The sequence below is a fragment of the Propithecus coquereli genome, unplaced genomic scaffold (assembly GCF_000956105.1).
Source record: "Propithecus coquereli isolate 6110/MARCELLA unplaced genomic scaffold, Pcoq_1.0 Scaffold317, whole genome shotgun sequence".
Taxonomy (NCBI): domain Eukaryota; kingdom Metazoa; phylum Chordata; class Mammalia; order Primates; family Indriidae; genus Propithecus; species Propithecus coquereli.
This window is the reverse complement of record NW_012148808.1, coordinates 754,633-775,067: the sequence shown is the minus strand read 5'-3', so window position 1 is coordinate 775,067 and position 20,435 is coordinate 754,633. Positions and strand designations below refer to the sequence as shown.

The 20,435-nt window shown below is 36.0% G+C and overlaps 1 protein-coding gene across 1 annotated transcript in view; it reads right to left on the bottom strand.

The window, feature by feature from the left end:
* Window positions 1-2,249: 2,249 nt before the first annotated feature.
* PHF3 (PHD finger protein 3) overlaps window positions 2,250-20,435 on the bottom strand; it is an 80,141-nt gene continuing 61,955 nt past the window's right edge. The window contains exons 9-13 of the mRNA XM_012650276.1: window positions 10,274-10,491; window positions 9,592-9,739; window positions 7,238-7,327; window positions 4,909-5,104; window positions 2,250-4,685 (exon numbers count right to left, since the gene is read on the bottom strand). Coding sequence (XP_012505730.1) covers window positions 2,554-4,685; window positions 4,909-5,104; window positions 7,238-7,327; window positions 9,592-9,739; window positions 10,274-10,491 — 2,784 coding nt within the window. The 3' untranslated portion in view covers window positions 2,250-2,553. The remainder of the gene's footprint in view (window positions 4,686-4,908; window positions 5,105-7,237; window positions 7,328-9,591; window positions 9,740-10,273; window positions 10,492-20,435) is intronic.

Here is a 20,435-nt window from a genome sequence, read left to right as displayed (position 1 = left end):
GGGATGGGTATTTGCATACACAAAGAGTGCAATGTGCACCACCCGAAGGATGGACATATTTGAAACTCGGACTTAGGGGGGGAGGGGGGCAAGGGCAACATACGTAACCTAAACATCTGTACCCCCATAATATGCTGAAATTAAAAAAAAAAAAAATTACAAGGGATGAACTTTACAGGTACTGAGAAGCCCTGGTACATTTTACTTAATGTACAAGCTGCCTTAAGATGGTTCTAAGCTTTCTAAAGTGTCAAACTTTTTTTTTAAAGAGCAAGTTTTCCTTAAAACAGGAAAAAACTGAAAGATGAAATTCAAATAATTTACTAGTTTGTGTAAGGCTGGCTATAGATGGGACTTAAAGACAGAACAGCTTTGGATCAATTACTCATTGTAAACTTTTATCTTTTTCCCTTTGCTTTCTCAAGAGGAAAACCTCAAAGAGTTAATGTGGCCATATTTTCCCTACTCTCCACAATATTTCAGTCAACCAGGGGTTAAAATATTTGGTTTTAACTTTAGTAGCCCTGTAATCCCAGGAGATGGTCATCACGAGGCAAGGCCCAAGGCTATATGGGCCTTGCCTACTTAAAACATGTATCAAGATTCAATAACATATGAAGAAAGAATTTTAGAGTAAGCATCACAATATGTGTAAGAAACTATTAGCTAAGAGGTGATCAAAACGTGACTTGAAGGCCTTCTTTCATTTGATAACCCATTCTTTTTTATTTGTATCTTGCAAAAGAAATCTAGTGTCTGGCAACCCCTCAACTAGGTAAATCAGTAAAAGCAGATTTATTACTGACAACATACACATTTGAAATAAAAAAATTTGATTTTTTTTTTTTTAATTTGTAAAACTTTGACAGCAATTTCTTAATGATGGTGCAAAAATGACTGACCGACCTTAGGTTTTGTTTTGTTTGGGGACTAACTTTGTTTTTTAGCAAGTTAATTTTCAAAAGAAAAGTAAACCAAAGTTAAACAGACTTCTGAGAACTTTTGTAATGATAAATTTCAGAGAATAAGGATGAGAAGGAAAAGTGCTGCAAGTCATTGCAAATTAGACAAAATGTTTGGTTCTGTTTGTCCTCTTCTCTCTAGCAAAAATAAGACTAATTCAGTTTCAAGACCTATTTTTAACTCTAATCTTTACACTCTTTAGGAAAACAAATTTAACCTTAATTTTGTGGCATTATTTATATTTTTCTTCATTAATACGGATAAGTAAAAGTATTGGTTTCTCTCTTTTTTTGTTTTTGGTCTCAAGTGTCAGCATTGTTTAGTAGCTATTGCTTTAGATTATAGCCAGTGATGCAGTACATATTTTAGGGTACAAATAAATTTAGATTTGGATTAATAACAGCCTCCATACGTTTTCTATCTCAAGTAAAACTGGTATACGAAACCGTATAGTTACTGTAAAAATTAGGATAAATTACACATTTTAGAAAAATATGCAAAACACATTTCTCTTAAATACAAGTTCCGTGGTCTTACAATGATTAGTGAGTCAGTACACCAAATTTTGATAGTGTACAAGTTTTCAGAAACGTACCTATAAAGTGGGTTACAGCTGCCCAGTGTTTCATCGGTAGTTCTAAATTCTAGCCTCTTCAGAACTATACAATTCAACTCAGCCTAAAATCTAAGAATTTTAAAAGATTATTTTCCCCTTCATCTAATGTCTGACACAGATAGCTATGTCTGTATGTTCTTGGCTGAATTGGAGAAAAACAATTTCTGAAGGTAATTAAAGCTTTAAAGAAGAAATTCTTTTACTACTGAATTTCAAACCACACACACAAAATAGGTGAGAAATTCTTTTATCATATTTAGAATCAAAATATCCCTTAAAATATTTACATTTTACAGTAAAAAGGATAGCAAAACACAAGATCATGTACAAGCTTAAGTATTCAAGTTTCTGAAGAGCCAAAAATGAAAATGAAAATAATGGCCTACCACAAAGTTGTAGTATATGGTAATAAACGCCTTCTATGAGTGCAGATTAAAGCAATAAATGTACCCCTCGGGCTTCTGATTCTTGGTCAAAAACTGCTCTATTAAATGATCAGCATAATCTGATTATGAAGTTGCTTGGACTTTTGTTGTTCCTCTACAGGTTCCTTAAAAACAGTGCAATTTAAAACAAACTTACGAGCACACATTACTCTCAAATTAGTCATTATATAAAGGACATTCACTAGAGGCAGTAAATATATTCCATAGTTAACCATATTTACCAATTAAGGAACAAAACTAAAATTTCTAAGCCTTTATTGCATATTAATAAAACAAATCTTTGAATATACAGCAATGTAAAACTTTTAAAAATATTAAATTCCTATTACTAGGGACAGTTGGTATGAAGAAGGGATGATGAGCACTGGCACAGAGTACTCTGCACCAACACACAGAATTTATTGTTCTGCAAACCACCAATAGTAAAAATGTAAAAGATGGCACAATCTTAGCAGGCAATCTTAGAAAGTTTTTAAGATACAACATTTAACAGTTATTTAAATGTAATCTTGAAGCAGCCTGCAAATTTTACCTTTTGCTTTTAGTTCTGTCAGTGTGGTCCCTATCTTTATGGTACCTATCCCTGTCCTTTTCTACTTCTCTATGTTTACTTTTCTCTCGTTCTTTGTCCTTCTCATAGTCTTCACTTTTAGGTTTATCTGGCTTCTTGTCTACATTCCTACTATCTCTGCTTGCTTTCCCATCTGCTCCTCGATCACCATGTGATAACCGTGCCCTCTCTTTATCTTTGTGCCCTTCCTCCCTGTTTTTTCTGTCTCTGTCCTTGTCTTGGCTTCTGTCTCTGCGTCTATGCCTTTCAGATTCTTGCTCCCATTCCTTTTCATGTCGCTCTCTTTTCAAGTGGTGTGAATCACTATAAAATCTCTGGCGGTCCCCTTTACCCCTATTAAATGGCCTATCCAGTTGCTGTTGGTCTTGCCTACCCCAAGGGTCACTATGGCGCCTTTCTGGTCTCCGAATGTCTTTAACCTGGTAAAAATTTTGTGGGCCTATATACCTTGATGCTTGTGAAAGAGGACCCATCATACGCTGCGGTTGGCCTGGAAGATGAACAACAGGTGGCCAGGGAACCATGGGATTTTGAGCAAAGCCAAAGCCTGGTGGGGGAAGTAATGGAGGTGGCAAATGTGGTGGAAATCCAAACATGCTTTGTGGGGGAAAATTAGGAGGCCCTGGAAATGGAAATCCAGGCGCGTTAGACTTGAGATGCTGGAGGTTGGGCTGCTGTGGCCTCATGGGTGAAAAGTTTGCACTTGTTCTGGGGCTGGTGCTTCTGGAAGTAAAGTTGACGTTTTTAGATGGAAATTCTGATTGACATGTGTTTCCAACTTCAAAATGAGATGTCGCTGCTGCTGCTGATCCTCTTCTAAATGGGTGCACAGTTTCAATATTTTGCATTAAAACATCCTCCTGTAAGGGCTTTGCTTGTTCTGTTTGAGAAGTGTGTGTGTTTTCTACTGATGGTGAGTTTTGGGCAACTTTTGCATTATCACTCTGTTGAACACTTGAGTTTTTCTCTGCAGAAGACGACTTTTCCTCTACGTTGGTATGTTCCACTAAGTGCTCCTTGTTGTGTGACAGGCCAGGCAGGGTCTGGTTTTCTCCATTCCGGCAACTATCTCCATCTTTGCTTTCTGAAGTAGTTACCTGCTGACTTCGTCCTGCTGCTTGCCTAGGATCCCTTTTCAGGTTGATAAACTGTGGGGACCTTGTTGCATTAGCAACAAGGTTTTCACTGCAATTCACATTACCATCTATGTTTCCTTTTCCCACATTGGATCTGCATGGAGAACTGGTATTTGAAGTCCGATTATCTTGCAAATTATTCTCTTGATCTTGCAACTGCTGTCTTTTTAATGTTTTCTCTTTACTCTCCACAGTTTCCTCTTGTTTTGACTGAATTGATAAGTTTGTTAAGAAGGCTTCTGTGGAAACATCTGGTGGTTTACCTCTGAGACTAAGACCTGTCGAAGGCCCTGGAGAAATGGAGGAGGATCCTTCTACTGATGTTTCTTCTCCTATTACTACTGAATTACCTGTGGATTCTGAAAGATTATCTACTTTAACTTTTACCTCCTTGGCTTCACCATCAGTTTCTTCTACTTTATCTATTTTCTCTGCTTTCAAGTTGGTTTGCTCATTTAAAAATGGAATTTCTTTAGGAGTGTTTTGTTCTATCACTGATTGAGCCTGGTCATATATTTGACCAGTGGTACCTAAAAGGCTTTGAAGTATATCATCCACAGGAAGAGGTTTATTTGCTAATTCCAGAGTAGAAGGTTGATTTTCCCAGCCAATCAATACACCAGGAAGAAATCTTAAAGGTTTTGGTGGCTCCTGTTTGGTAACTTCCATTAAAGGTTCAACTGCTGTTGGAAGGTCTTCTTGAAGAGTCGGCTGAGGCTTATTTCTCTGCTTGTGTAATACAGTTGTAAAAGAATTAAAAAAGTCATTTTCTTCCTCTGGTGCTTCCTCTGTAGAACCTTCCATTTTACTTTTTTTATCAGGTGGCAACACTATCGGTATACTTTCAGAAGCCTCAGCTGTATGACTAGTAGTGGCAGTAGCACTATGTTGCCGCTTCAGTTTCTGACGAATAATTAGGCCCAACAACAGATTCGGTCTATGCAGTTCAAGCCCTGTATAAAAATCAAAAACATCAATTGATAATCATTTTCAGTCATTACCAAAAAAAGGCAAAATTTTGCATCTAGCTTAGTACAGGTTATTAAATGGATGCCTGGCCCTGTTAAGCCATCTCTAGAGGGCTGGATCCTGAAAAAGCAAGCAGTCAGTCTTTCCACTCTGGTCCCACCTCCCATGTAATTTTAATCTTATCCTGTTATTAAAATGTATACCTACCAGGTCCATCAAAAGGCACAAGAGGGTGTGGAATTTTATCTGCAGCACCCAAAGGAATAAGGTACATATCTTTAACCTGCTTCATGTTGTTAGCAGCTACTCCATAGCGTTTTCTGCTACTGAAGTATGCAAACAGCAAAGTATAAGAAATCTGATCTTCTTCAGTTACTGGTGTAAAGCGAACCACACAGATTTCCTATAAGAAAATAACAAATGGTTGTTTAAAATAATAACCTGAAGAATAGCTTGGTTTTAAATACTATTTTGCAATCAGTAATAATCTACTGCACTTTACAATGATGGTTACGCAATAACATGGTTTACCAACTTAAATACAGATGAGGATACTAAAAGGAAATAACTTTTAAGAAAAGATCTTTGCTGATCCATTGATGGATTTTGTTTTCACCTGATGGCTTTCCATAACAAATTGAGTCCCAAGGTGATTAATTTTTTCAAGATGCCACAACTTGTCACTGGCAGAAATGACACTGAAACTCCAGTGTTTTGGTATCTATACTATATCCTGATTCCCAATGCTATAACTTCCACAGAGGGCTGTCTATGTTCTTTGGCACACTGGGAACTAAGAGCAACCAACACCAGCACCCTCCTATGCATTTATACACACACACACACATAAATCCACTTACAATTCATTTTATAGGAACTGAATTTAGGACTGAAGGGGGATGGTGAAAAGACCTCAAATATACATAAGATCATATACTTTGTAAAGTAATTTGGCTTATTTAGGAAATTTTTACTTGCCTCTGGGTTCCTGGCTTTGTTTCAGATAGAAAAGATAATCATAATTTGGTATTAATTTGGTAGCATTAAGAAATGGATGTTTCCACAAAGGCATACAATCAAAATGGGAAAGCTAGATTTGTTGCAAAGCCTAAAACTGATGGAATCTCCTGAAGAAAACATATGAATGAGCTGAACTATGGCTCTACCTCTTATCAAATGTCTGTTATCTAAACTTCCCACTTTTAGATTCAAAATCAGCATACACATATTAGTAACCACTATTATACTGTTTAAATCAGTTCAAGTTGGAAGAATACTTTAAAGTGTTGGCAGTAATATTAATATAGGGGTATATTCAAGAGCAATTCCCAAAATGTCCAAAAGTAATACTTCCCGTTTTTATTACAATGAGAGAGTAACAACAAATACATGTAGTAACTTTCTGAATAGTGTTTCAAAGTTTATTTGTATTCTAACACTGTATCAATTTAAATTCTAAAATCCATATTGGAAAAAAAAATATTCTTTTCATCTTAAGATCATCCATTTTGGATCACTCCAAAGAAAAACTACAGACTTCTACAAAGAGGAAAAAAGTAACGCCGATTTCTTCAAGATTTATTTACCAACTGCTTGTAACATGGTAGGTACTACAAGATCCCTTGGAGGGGAAAACAGTTTCTTCTAATGATTAAATTTCCCTCTGTAGTACTATTTTATGAGTTTAAAAAAATGATAAAAAAATAGAGAAAAAGGAAAAAGAGAAATATTATTGCGATATAAGGCTATTAATTATCTCTCAGTATCTTTTCTCCTCCTTTCCTCCTACTCTAATGAGAAGCCCTTAACTTTTAGCTGGGCATGTGGCCATCCAACTGAGATTACACTTCCCATCCTCCCTAGCAGCTATGTAAGGTTATGTGACTAAGTTCTTGCCAATGGAAGTTAATGACTACAACTTCTAGGTCTTGCACTTTAAACAACTAGAAAGGCATTCCTCATTTATTCCCATTTGGTGCTTATGAGTCAGCTTTAATCATATTTGACTGATAAGGGCAACAGTCTTGGAAACAGCAAAATAACAAGAAAGAAGGAGCATGGTCCCTAAATGATCCCATAGAACCAAAGTCACCTAACCACCCTGAACAACTGGCCTACGTAACGGAAGAGAGAAATAAACTGCTGCATTCTTTGAGCCACTATATTTTAGAGTCTCTTTGTTGTCAAGAGCTTAGCTGTGCCCTAACTCACACAAATACCTTTAATTGAAGGAAGGCAAAATTCCAGGGTGAATCTCAATACTTACTCTAAAACATTTCTTCCAAAACATTGACAAAAGCCACAAAGAAAACATCCCACAATGGTGGGATGGGGAGGGGTGGCGGGGAGAAGGAATGCTGGACTGTTTTGAGCCTTAGCAAATGGCTTTAAGTTCAGTTTTTTGAAGAATATTATGTAGATTCAGAATCTGTATTGGCTCCCTTCCCCAGGAAACCTTGCATCCTCACATAAGAACTCTGAGTTGTTTACTTTCTAAACATTTTCCCATACTGGTATAGTGAAAGGTTTTCCTCACCTTGGTTCCTGATGCTTTTATTTTTTCCACATAATCCCAAACTGTCTGAGGTGATATTCTGCCACCTACTTGAATACTATCTGGTAGATCCTGTGGTAAAAAATGTAAGTGATCAATATATACAGAATGCTTTTATTAAAATGAATTTTATTAAATTTTTATATTTTTATATTTATTTTATTAAAATATCCAGAAACTGTACAAATTTACTGTAAGCTTAATTTGAATGGTAATAAAAACAAGTAAAAAGATTACGAAAAATGCATCAGAAAACATAATAAAGTACAGAGACAGCAATCAGGCTTTACAATGCCAACTGCAAATGACTGATGCCTAAAAACTACAGTTATTAAAAAAGAGTCTGAGCTCATGCCAGGTCTCAGCAGGAAAGATGGGCACAGGAAAGGGAAGCAGGCAAGCACAGCACATTAACAATCCAGAAAAAGTATAACACATTTCAGAATATTAAGTAGAGCCTGTTCTAACCTTCCCCCTACTTTTTCTGGTGGTGTAAGCAGGAGTATTCCTTAATCATTAACAACTGAATTTCACAGGTTATAAAATTTAACGTAATTACAGGGTATATTTTTTGCACAGAGGACAATAACACCGTAATAATGCCAGGTATTTTATTAAAAGTATAATCTTTCTGAAAACAAATGACTATAAACAAAACCAATTAAGAATATTTAAAGCTTTATTCATTATATTCCTATTTTTTCATGAAGACTGAAGAAAATTATAAAAAGCATTAACATTAAATTCAGTTATATTTATTTAAATTATTAATTGCTTTAAATATTTTATTTGGAATTTTAGTCCCAATCAAACTAAAAATATGTACAAAGCAGAGGTGGAATTCTGAAAAGCAACCATATAAAAACTGTGGCTCAGAGAGGAAAATAATAATCTTATTTAAAATCAAAAGGATTTCACAGCTAATTTTTCTTTGCTAAATTTAATTCTCCATTTAAAAGAAGAATTATTTTCACCACGCACCAAAGACTAAATTTCCAAACAAATTTGTTCAAAAAGAACATCAAGAGTCTACTTTATTTTTCTCTTATAAAATTCGCGTTTTTAAAATATTCTTGGGCCGGGCGTTGTGGCTCATGCCTGTAATCCTAGCACTCTGGGAGGCCAAGGCGGGCGGATCGTTTGAGCTCAGGAGTTCGAGACCAGCCTGAGCAAGAGCGAGACCCCGTCTCTACTAAAAATAGAAAGAAATTAATCGGACAACTAAAAATATATAGAAAAATTAGCCGGTCATGGTGGCGCATGCCTGTAGTCCCAGCTAGTCGGGAGGCTGAGGCAGAAGGATCCCTTGAGCCCAGGAGTTTGAGGTTGCTGTGAGCTAGGCTGACGCCACAGCACTCTACTCAGGGCCGTAGAGTGAGACTCTGTCTCAAAAAAAAAAAAAAAAAATTCTTTACCAAGCAAACTATGTATAAAAGTAACGATTATATTAATCAAAAATATAACTGTTAAACAAATAAACTAATCAACATCAGATAAGCGATATTACATTGAATAAAACTAATTTCAGCCTAATCTGAAGAAAAGTAAAGCTGATGTTAGCCTTAAAGATAGCAGGCATATAAATTAGGTTTTTAGAAATACTGAATTTTTAAAAATCTTTTGCTTTTATGGCTAACATTAGATATGAACATAATCGCAAAATATGATCTCAACATATAGTACATATATACAGATTTTTCTTTCTACACATATGCGAAAATACATTTTCTTCAAAATAGTTCAAAAAATGTCATACTTTCTCACTTATCACAATATTATAATGCTACTGCTGCTTATTTTCAATAAACACTACATAATAGTTTCATCACTACAGCAACAACGGTCACTAATTTCACAGACTGTTTCACCTAGCTGCAAAGCCTCAACTCCCAGTCTACAAACACCATAGTCACAGAAATAAGCAAGTAAGAACTATAGTCATGAAGCTGGGAAAACATAAGTAGTGGAGAAATTAGAAGACTTGTTTAACAATGAAAAATCTTTTTAATGGACTAACACTGAAGGCCATTAGTATGCCAATCTTTTAGGTAAGTCTATATTCAAAGAAAACCTTGGATACCCATGCAGATTCTCATTAAGTTTTAATTCTCTGACATAGTAAAGTAGTACATCTTCAGAAAAGTACAGGATATGCGGGTTTAAAACCTTCTTTTTAAAGAATTGTGAATTCATAATTCCATTAATTGAACTGTTTAAGGATCACTGTTAATAAATATTTTTGTTATATTATTAACTGTGTATTGTTTCCCTCATTGCTTTCAGAGACAGAAAAAGGCAGAGACAGAGACAGAAAAAGGCAGAAAAATTCATAGTACCTCTGTCAAGTATTCAGGGGAGCCAGATACCGGGTAGGCTTTGGTAACAAATTTTGCCACAGAAGGCATGTTGATAAAACCTTTCCAGATGAAGTTCAATCGAGCCAAGAAAGTAGACTCAACTTCAACAGTTCCAGGCATCTCTGGACTAGAAAATGATATTAAAAAGTTAGCAACCTAAAGACACGTTCATCAATAAATCCATTTTCTACTTAGTCATTAGTTACTTCTATTTTAACATGTCAAGAAGGCCAAAATACATAAAAAGGCTATTGATAAGGAGTTTACATTTTCATTTTATAAAATTACATTCACATTTACACAGCAATGTTTTACAAAGTCATCCTTCTTGGCTGGCCTAGGTAGACTAAGGTCCAGAGAGGGACAAATAATTTTTCTTTAAAAATCTATCCCCTGACTTTTTGGACAAGCATAATTAAAGAGAGTTCTAAAGCTGTTTCCCCAAGTATTCAAATCTCTCACTCTAAGCACGCAAAATAAATTAACCTTCAAGGCTTATTCTTTTATCCCCATTAGTTTAGAGTACAGGAACGTACAGTTACTTTCTCAAAAGGAAAGTTCCTAAGAAATGTGTCACTCTTCCATTTTTGAAGATTTACAAGTACAATTAGGTAAAGATCTATAATGACTATTACAGGAATTTTGACTTATAGAAAATTACCGGGGAGCAGGAGAGAATGTTGACTTTGGAGACTCTTGTTTCTCCTCTTCAAAGAATTCAGAAGCCAAAATATTTGAGGTTGAAGACAATGCATCAGCTATACTTTCTGCTTCGTTGTCTGAATGCTTACGAGCTACTCCAACAACAACTTTCACTTTTTTCGGAGAAAGATCATCTACAGGTGGTGCCATTCGACCTAAAATCCAGAAGACATCAAAATAAACCAATTATTGTTAACTACAATTTTCATAATAACCCATTTTCATGTTCTAAAATTATTCAGTTTCTATGATTCAATTGTTAAGTAACCATATATTTCCTGGGGTAATTTCTAACTAACATCATTTCTCGTAATGAGTTATATTGCAACTATATTTAAGAATCAACAGGATATTTGCCAGTGTTCTTCCCACCTCTAGCCCTCTTCTACACAGAGAAACCTAAGCTTATCTGAATCGCAATTCATAGTATATTGTGGGGGGTTTTACTTACATTTAACTTCCCTTTCAAATCATTTTATAAATATTATCTCCTAAATGTAAAAACATATCATGAGTAAATATGGAATAGACAATATAATTTCTCTTAGTGATGTGAAAAATTAGGAAAAGAGGATGTGTTAAACAACTCAGAAAAGCTGACATAAAAATATTGTAACTAGAACCTAAAATAGGTTTCTTGATTCCCTGACAATTTTTTTTTTAACTAAACTACGCCAAATTCCCATAGCCTTGAGAAGTAACTTGAAGAAGTGAGTAAACAAATCTGTATCTGACTTTGGGATATATACACAGCAGCAGTTCATGATTATACACAAATAATACAGGGCTTTTTCACATGAAAAACATTGATAAAGTTCAGAAAATAATGTTAGTTTTAGACTACAGCATCAAGAAGGAACAATCACTCAAACTTTCTGAAAAGTGGTCAAGTCTAGTAGTATTTAACAAACGTTCTTGTGTGCTACCATTAGTTTATATGTGTGTATGTGTGTACATGTGTGCATTTTGTTATATATAAATAACTAGAACTAAAATTTCATAAAAATTATAGTCATCTCTATAACTGCAATTCACAGTAACATTTTCTATTCTGTTTTTGTTTGTTTCAAAATGCTGGTCACTACTTATTCAACAGATTTCACCATTACTAGGGAGTCACAATCTGAAGTTTGAAAAACAATGGCTACAAAACACTTTAAAATGTAATCTCTAAAGATCTCCAACCAAATCACGTGCCTCTTTCCTCTTCTTGAATTCAAGTTCGCGCCATTTCCAGTATCTAGAATGGTCTTCCCCTCTGTCTTTGCAGATACGTGTCTCAGTTTTCGTATCACAGCTCAAATGTCAATTCCTCAGCCAAACCTTCCCTAATCATCCAGTCTATGCTAGGTCTTCTGGATAAATACACTTCTAACAATTGTGTTTCTATAACTTAAATAATCGCCTGCCTGTCTTTACCACTTATCTACAGTTTCTCTTGACCCTAGACATCAACATTTTCCCTACTACATTCCCTGTACCCAGCAAAGTGCCTGACAAGAAGTAAAAGCTCAATAAATATTTACTGAATGAATAACCAAGATAAGACATTAGAGAAAGGTAATTTCTGAGTAAAAGATCCAACATAACTTTGAAGGAGAGTCTAAGGACTGATACGACCCCATTTTAAGATTCACTATAATGCTAAAGCAATCAAGATAACAGTGGTACTGGCAAAAGAAAAATAAATAGATTAATGGAACAAAACAGAGAGCCCACAAATAGACTCACATGAATATAGTTAACTGATCTTTGAAAATGGAGCAGAGGCAATACAATGGCACAAAGACAGTCTTTTCAACTAATTCTGCTGGGGATACAGGATCAAGATGGCCAACTAGACACAGGGAGCATGTGCTAGGAGAGGAACCTGAATAGTAAGTAGATTCTAATATTTTGAACATATCACCTAGGAGAGAACGCTAAGATTCACCAGGGAAGCAACAGAAAGCATCAAAATTGAATAAGGAAAGGGTTCAGGGAAACTTGCCCAGCCAGGGACAGGCTAATGGCTGGGAGAAGCTCCTAGATGTGGGGAGCTTCAATACTTATTCAACAGATTTGAATCTCCACCCAGCGTCTTGCCCGTAATATTTTCCTGGAAGAGACCCAACCCTTTCTAGCCACAGGCCCAAAGTGGCAGTTTGGGAGTTTAAAGCTGGGCAGCATCCAGCATTCAGGCTGTATTGAGCTGATGCTGCTGCAGCCCCACCCAGCTGAGGAGGGACAGGAAAGCCCAAGCAACCCTACATAGGACAATTCCCACTGCCCTGCCATAGGATGAGACTGAAAAGTAAATAGATAGCACTCCCCAGTTTCTTGTCTATGTTGCTTGCCTGAAAGAGGCCCTGCCCTCTTTCACTGCAAGCCCACACCCAGTGCCATTTTGAGAATTCAACACTGGGCCACGCCCAGCCCATAGGCTGGATTCAAGGTGATGTGACTGTAGTTGCCACATGTCCGGGAAGGACAGGAGACATCAAGCTCCCCTAAGCACATTTATGACAATACCCATTGCCCTATAACAGGCAGCTGTGGTACTGGGGACTAGCCTGCCTAATCCACTGCAGCCACCAGTAACACCAAAACGGACCACTTGGGTCCATCCTAGTGGATGGGTCCACCACTGCTACTGCCTATACTACTGACTATAAAGGGACTGAACTTACTAAACCTTCCACATCGCACTAGCTGCTCAGGGGTCTGAGAACCCACCCACACACCTGGCCCTCTGTGTCAGCTACTAGCTTCTGAGCAAGCCACCTGAAGGCCCATGAATTGGCCACCCAGGACGCACTAACTGCTGCCAGTGTAAGATGTTCTGGGGCCTAAAATCAGGTATACTCAGCCCATTCCTTACATCACTGGGGCACAAAGACTGGCTTGGCTGTCATTCAAATCCCCAGCTAAACATCAGCACAGCCTCAACTAGTAACTGTTCCCTAAGCCAACAAGGAAATTACAGATACCACTGACCCTATGTAAGGACTAAGAAATCATACAAAGACCAAACTACTTGGAGGCACCCAAAATCAAGGCCAAAGTGTCATATTCAACCAACAGCACATATATACCTTCAGGAAAAAATTCTCCCCTTCAAAAGCAATTTCAAAAAATCAGAAAAAGCAACTGCTACATCACATGTGCAATTATCAATGGAAATATGATACCACCAAAGGACCACCACTATCCAGCAATGGATCTCAATAGAAAGAACTCCTCATAATACCAGATAAAGAATATCAAATATTGATTCTAAAGAAGCTCAATGAGATGGAAGAGAAATCTGAAAACCAATACAAAGAAATCAGAAAATCAATTTAGGATATGAATGAGAAATTTACCAAGGAAATAGATACCATAAAAAGAAAACCAAACAGAAGTTCTGGAATTAAAAATCAATTGAAGGAAATACAAAAGACCTTCGAAAGCTTTGAGAATATACTAGACCACGATGAAGAAATAATCTCAGAACCTGAAAGGGGTCTTTTGAAATAATCCAGTCAGATGAAAAAAAAGGAAAAAATTTTACCTTCAAGATGTCTGGAACTATAAAGTGACTGAACTTACAAATTATCAGTATTCTCGAGGGCGAAGAGAGATCGAAAAGTTTAGAAAACTGTTTAGGAAAATAATTGATGTAAACTTCCCGGAACTATCAAGACAGTTAAACATTCAGAGACAGGAGGCCAAGTGATCCTCAAACACAACACAAAAAGGACTTCACTATGGCGTATCAGAATCACGATTAACTAAAGTTGAAGTGAAAGAGACAATTTTAAAATTAGCAAGAGAGAAGTGTCTAAGCACCTATAAAGGAACCCCATTAGACTAATAGCAGACCTCTAAGCAGAAACCTTACAGACCAAAAAGAGAATGGGACTGTATTTTCAAAGTGCTGAAAGGAAAAAAAAGATTTATAAATGAAGAAGAAATAAAGTCTTTCCCTAACAAACGCTCAAAAAATTCATCACCACTAGATCAGCCCTACAGAAAATATGCAAACAAGTCTAAAATACGGAAACAAAAGGTCAATAAGCACCATCATGAAAACACACAAATACATAAAACTCACAGGTCTTATAAAACAATCAAACAACATTAGAAGAAAAAGGAATTAAATGGCAACATGACAGAAGTTCTGCAAACCACAAAAAGATATAAAAAAAAAAGAAACAAGAATTTATAAAACAATGAGAAATCAACTACCAATATGACAAGAACAAAGCCTCACGTATCAATATTAGAATACCCTTCAATGTAAACAGATTAAATGCTCCACTTAACAGATATAAATTGACTGAATGGATAAAAATACACGACCCAACTATATGCTGCTTACAAAATACTCCCCTTATCCATAAAGACACATAGAGACTAAGAGTAAAGGAGTAGAAAAGATATGCCATGCAAACAGAAACAAAAAGCAAACAGGAGTGGCTACACTTGTATCAGATAAAAGAGACTTTAAATCAAAAACAGAAAAAAAAAGATAAATAAGATCATCATATAATGATAATGGGATCAATTCAGCAAGAGGATATAAAAATTCTAAATATATATGCAATCAACACTAGAAGACCAAGATTCACAAAACAAATATTACGAGACCTAAAGAAAGAGACAGACAGCAAAACAATAATATTGGGGGACGTCAATACCCCACTCACAGCACGAGATAGATCAAGACAGAAAATCAACAAAGAAACATTGGACTTAAATTGGACTTTAGACCAAACGGACTTAATAGACATTTACAGAATATTCCACTCAACAATTACAGAATATACATTCTTTTCACCATCACATGGAACATTCTCCAAGAGAGACCACATTTTAGGCCACAAAACAAGTCTTAACAAGTTTTTATTAATCAAAATCAAAATCATATCAAGTGTCATCTCAGACCATAGCAGAATAAAGCCAGAAGAGGAATTTTAGAACCTATACAAACACATGGAAATTAAACAACATGCTCCTGAACAACTACTGGGTCAGTGAAAACATAAAGATGAAAATTAAAAAATATTTTTAAATTAATTTAAAATAAAAGCACAACATACCAAAAAACCTGTGGGATACAGCAAAAGCAGTGCTAAGAGAAAAGTTTATAGCATTAAATGCCTACATCAAAAAAGTAGAAAGATCACAGATTAACAACCTAATATCACACTTCAAGGAACAAGAAAAACAAGAACAAATCAAACCCAGAGTTAGCAGAAGAAATAACAAAAGATCAGAGCAGAACTAAATGAACTAGAGACCAAAAATTCAATACAAAGGATCAACTAAACGAAAATTGGGTTCTTTGAAAAGATTAACAAAATTGATAAACCACTAGCTCAACTAACCAAGAACAGAGAATATCCAAATAAACACAATCAGAAATGAAAAAAGAGACATTACAACTGTCACCACAGAAATACAAAAGATCATCAAAGACTATTATGAACAACTACACACTCACAAACTTAAAAACCTAGAGGAAATGAATGAATTCCTGAAAACATACAACCTCCCAGTATTGTACCAGAAAGAATTAGAACTCCTGAATAAACCAATAATGGGTAGTGAGATTGAATCAGTAATTTAAAAATCTCCCAACAAAAAAGAGCTGAGGACCAGATGGATTCACAGCTGACTTCTACCAGACATACAAAAAAAGAACTGGTGTCAATCCTACTGAAACTGTCTCAAAATATCAGGCAGGGAATCCTCCCTAACTCATTCTGGGAAGCTAGTAACACCCTGATACCAAAGCCAGGAAAGAATGCAATGAAAAAAGAAAACTAAAGACTAATATCTCTGATGAACACAGATGCAAAATTCCTCAACAAAATACTAGCAAATTGAATCCAACAGCACATCAAAAGGATAATACATCAAGATCGAATGGGTTTTATTCCAGGGATGCAAAAGTGGTTCAGCATATGCAAGTAAATGTGATTCACCACATAAACGAATTAAAAACAAAAACCCAGCCTGAGCAAGAGTGAGATCCCGTCTATACTAAAAATAGAAAGAAATTAATTGGACAGCTAAAAATATATAGAAAAAATTAGCCGGGCATGGTGGCGCATGCTTGTAGTCCCAGCTACTCGGGAGGCTAAGGCAGGAGGATCGCTTGAGCCCAGGAGTTTGAGGTTGCTGTGAGCTAGGATGACGCCACGGCACTCTAGACAGAGCAAGACAGTGAGACTCTGTCTCAAAAAACAAAAAAACAAAAACAAAAAAACAAAAACCATGTGATTGTCTCCATAAATGCAAAAAAGTATTCAATAAAATCCAGCATCCCTTCATGATAAAAATTCTCAACAAACTAGGCATAGAAGGAACATACCTCAAAATTGTAAAAGCCGTATGTGACGAACCCACAGCCAATATTATACTATGTGGGGAAAAGTTGAAAGCATTCCTCCTAAGAATTGGAATAAGACAGGGATGCCCACTTTCACCACTTCTACTCAACATGGTACTGAAAGTCTTAGAGCAATCAGGCAAGAGAAAGAAATAAAAGACATCCAGGTTGGAAAAAAGGAAGTTGAATTATCTCTGTGTGCTCATGATATGATCTTATACCTAGAAAACCGTAAGGAATCAATCCTTCAAAAGAGTCTTAGATTTAATAAATGAATTTAGGAAAGTCTCAGGTTATAAAACCAACATACAAAAATCAATAGCATTTCTATGCACCAACAATGAACCAAAACAAGAACTCAATCCCATTTACAATAACTGCAAAAACAATAAAATATCTCAGGAATAAATCTAACCCAAGATGTGAAAGACCTCTAAAAGGAGAATATAAATCACTGATGAAAAGAATTGTAGATGACACAAATGGAAAAATATTCCATGCTCATGGACCAAGAGAGTCAATATTGTTAAAATGACCATATTTCTCAAAGCAATCTACAGATTCAGTGCAATTACTATCAAACCACCAACATCATTTTTCACAGAATTAGAAAAACCAATTCTAAAATTCATATGCAACAAAAAAGAGCCAAAATAGCCAAAACAATCCTAAGCAACAAGAACAAAGTTGGAGACAGCATAGTACCTGACTGCAAAGTATACTACAAGGCTATAGTAATCAAAACAGCATGGTACTGGTATAAAAACAGATATATAAATCAACGGACACAATAGAGAACCCGGAAATAAAGCCACATACTTACAGTGAACTGATCTTTGATAAAGCCAATCAGAACATACACTGGGAAAAGGACACCCTGTTCAATAAATGGTGCTGGGAAAATTGGATAGCCATACGTAGAAGAATGAAACTGGATTGCTATCTTGCACCATACACATAAATTAACTAAAGATGGATTAAAGACTTAAATGTAAAACCTGAAACAATAAAAATCTTAGAAGAAAACCTAGGAAAAAAACTTACGATTAAGACCCCAAAGCAAATATAATAAAAACAAAAATAGACAAATGCAACTTAATTAAACTAAAAAGCTTCTGCACAGCCAAAGAAACAGTCACAAGAGCAAACAGACAACCTACAGAATGGCCAAAAATATTCCCAAACCTTGTGTCCAAAAAAGGATTAACATCTAGAATCTATAAAGAACTCAGCAAGAAAAAAACAACTAACCCCCTTTAAAAGTGGACAAAAGACATGAATAGGCATTTTTCAAAAGAAGATATACAAATGACCAACACACATAAGAAAAATGCTCAAAATCAGTAAATGCAAATTACAATCACAATGAGATAGCGTGGTACTTCAAATTAGAATGGTCATTATTAAAAAGTCTAAAAAGAAGGCCGGGCGCGGTGGCTCACGCCTGTAATCCTAGCACTCTGGGAGGCTGAGGCGGGCGGATTGTTTGAGCTCAGGAGTTCGAGACCAGCCTGAGCAAGAGCGAGACCCCGTCTCTACCAAAAATAGAAAGAAATTAATTGGACAGCTAAAAATATATAGAAAAATTAGCCAGACATGGTGGCACATGCCTGTAGTCCCAGCTACTTGGGAGGCTGAGGCAGAAGGATTGCTTGAGCCCAGGAGTTTGAGGTTACTGTGAGCTAAGCTGACGCCACGACACTCTAGCCAGGGCAACACAGTGAGACTCTGTCTCAAAAAAAAAAAAAAAAGTCTAAAAAGAATAGATGTTAATATGGATACAGTGAATAGGAAACACTTAGACATTGTTGATGTGAATGTAAATTAGTACAACCTCTATGGAAATCAGTATGGAGATTTCTCAAAGAACTAAAAGCAGATCTACCATTCAATCCTGCTATCCCACTACTGCGTATCTACCCAGAGGAAAAGAAATCATTGTATCAAAAAGATACCTGCAGAGATACGGAATCAACCGAAGTGCCTATCTACAGATGAGTGGATAAAGAAAATGTGGCACATATATACCATGGAGTGCTACTCAGCAATAAGAATGAAATAATGTCTTTTGCAGCAACTTGGATGGAACTAGAGGCCATTTTCCTAAGTGAAGTAATCCAGGAACAGAAAAATAAATGCAGTATGTTCTTACTTATAAGTGGGAGCTAAACAATGGCTACATGAGGGAACACAGAGTGGGTATAATGGACATCGGAAACTGTAAAAGGGGGAGGGTAATAAAGGGTGAAGTATGAAAAATTACCTATGGAGTACAATGTACACTACTTGGGTGATGGGTACACCAAAAGCCCAGACTCCACCACTATACAATATATATATGTAATGGAATTCAACTTGTACCTCCTAAATTTATTAAAATAATTTTTTAAAAATGCTTCTGGAACAATTAGACAGTCACATGCAAAAAATAAAAAAAATCTTGACACAGATCTTTTACCCTTCCTTCATAAAAATTAACTCAAAATGGATCAGAGACCTAAATGTAAAACACAAAAGAAGATAACATAGGAGAGAACCTAGATGACCTATAGACAAAAAAAAAAAAAAGGGCATGATACATGAAAGAAAACTAATATGCTGGACTCCATTAAATTTAAAACTTTTACTTTGCGAAAGACAATGTCAAGAGAATGAGAATACAAGCCATGGACTGAGAAAATGTATTTGCCAAAGACATATCTGATAAATGGCTACTATCCAAAATGTAAAAAGAACTAGTTTCAACAATAACAAAACAAACAACCTGATTAAAAAATGGGCTAAAGACCTGAAAAGACATCTCACCAAAGAAGATACACAGATGGCATATAAGCTGTGTATCTTAAAAGATGTTCCAAGCATGCCATCAGGAAACCACAAAGCAAAACAAGAATGATATACCACTATAGATCTATTAGAATGGCCAAAATCCAGAACCCTGACAACACCAAATGCTGACAAGGATGTGGAGCAACAGGAACTCTCATTTCATCCTGGTGAAAATGCAAAATGGTATAGCAACTTTGGAAGATAGTTTGGCAGTTCCTTATAAACATACTATATGATCCAACAATTGTGCTCTTTGGTATTTACCCAAAGGAGAAGAAAACTTATATCCACACAAAATCCCATGTATAGTTTATAGCAGTGTTATCCATAAATGCCAAAACTTGGAAGTAATCAACATGTCCTTCAGTAAATGAATGGATAAATAAGCTAAACATCCAGACAATGGAATGTTACTCAATGCTACAAAGAAATGAGCTATCAAGCCATGAAAAGATATGGTGGAAGCCTAAATGCATATTACCAAGTGAAAGAGGACAATCTGATAATGCTACATACTAGCGTATAACTCCAATTATATGCTATTCTGGAAAAGGCAAAGCTATGGAGACAGTACAAAGATCAGTGGTTGCCTGGGATTGGTAGGGATAGTGGGGGAGGGATAAACAGAACACAGAGGATTTTTAGGGCAGTGAAAATACTCTGTACAATACCATAATGCTGGATTCATGTTGTTACACATTTGTCCAAACTGACAGAATGTACAATACCAAGAGTGAACCCTAATGTAAAATATGGACTTTGAGTGATTATGACATGTGGCAGGTTCACCAATTATAACAACTGTACCACTATGGTGGGGGATATGGATAATGGTGGAAGCTAAACACATGTCAGGGGCAGGAGGTATAAGAAATCTCTATACCTTCCTCTCAATTTTGCTATGAACCTAAAATTGCTCTAAAAAATAAAAAGT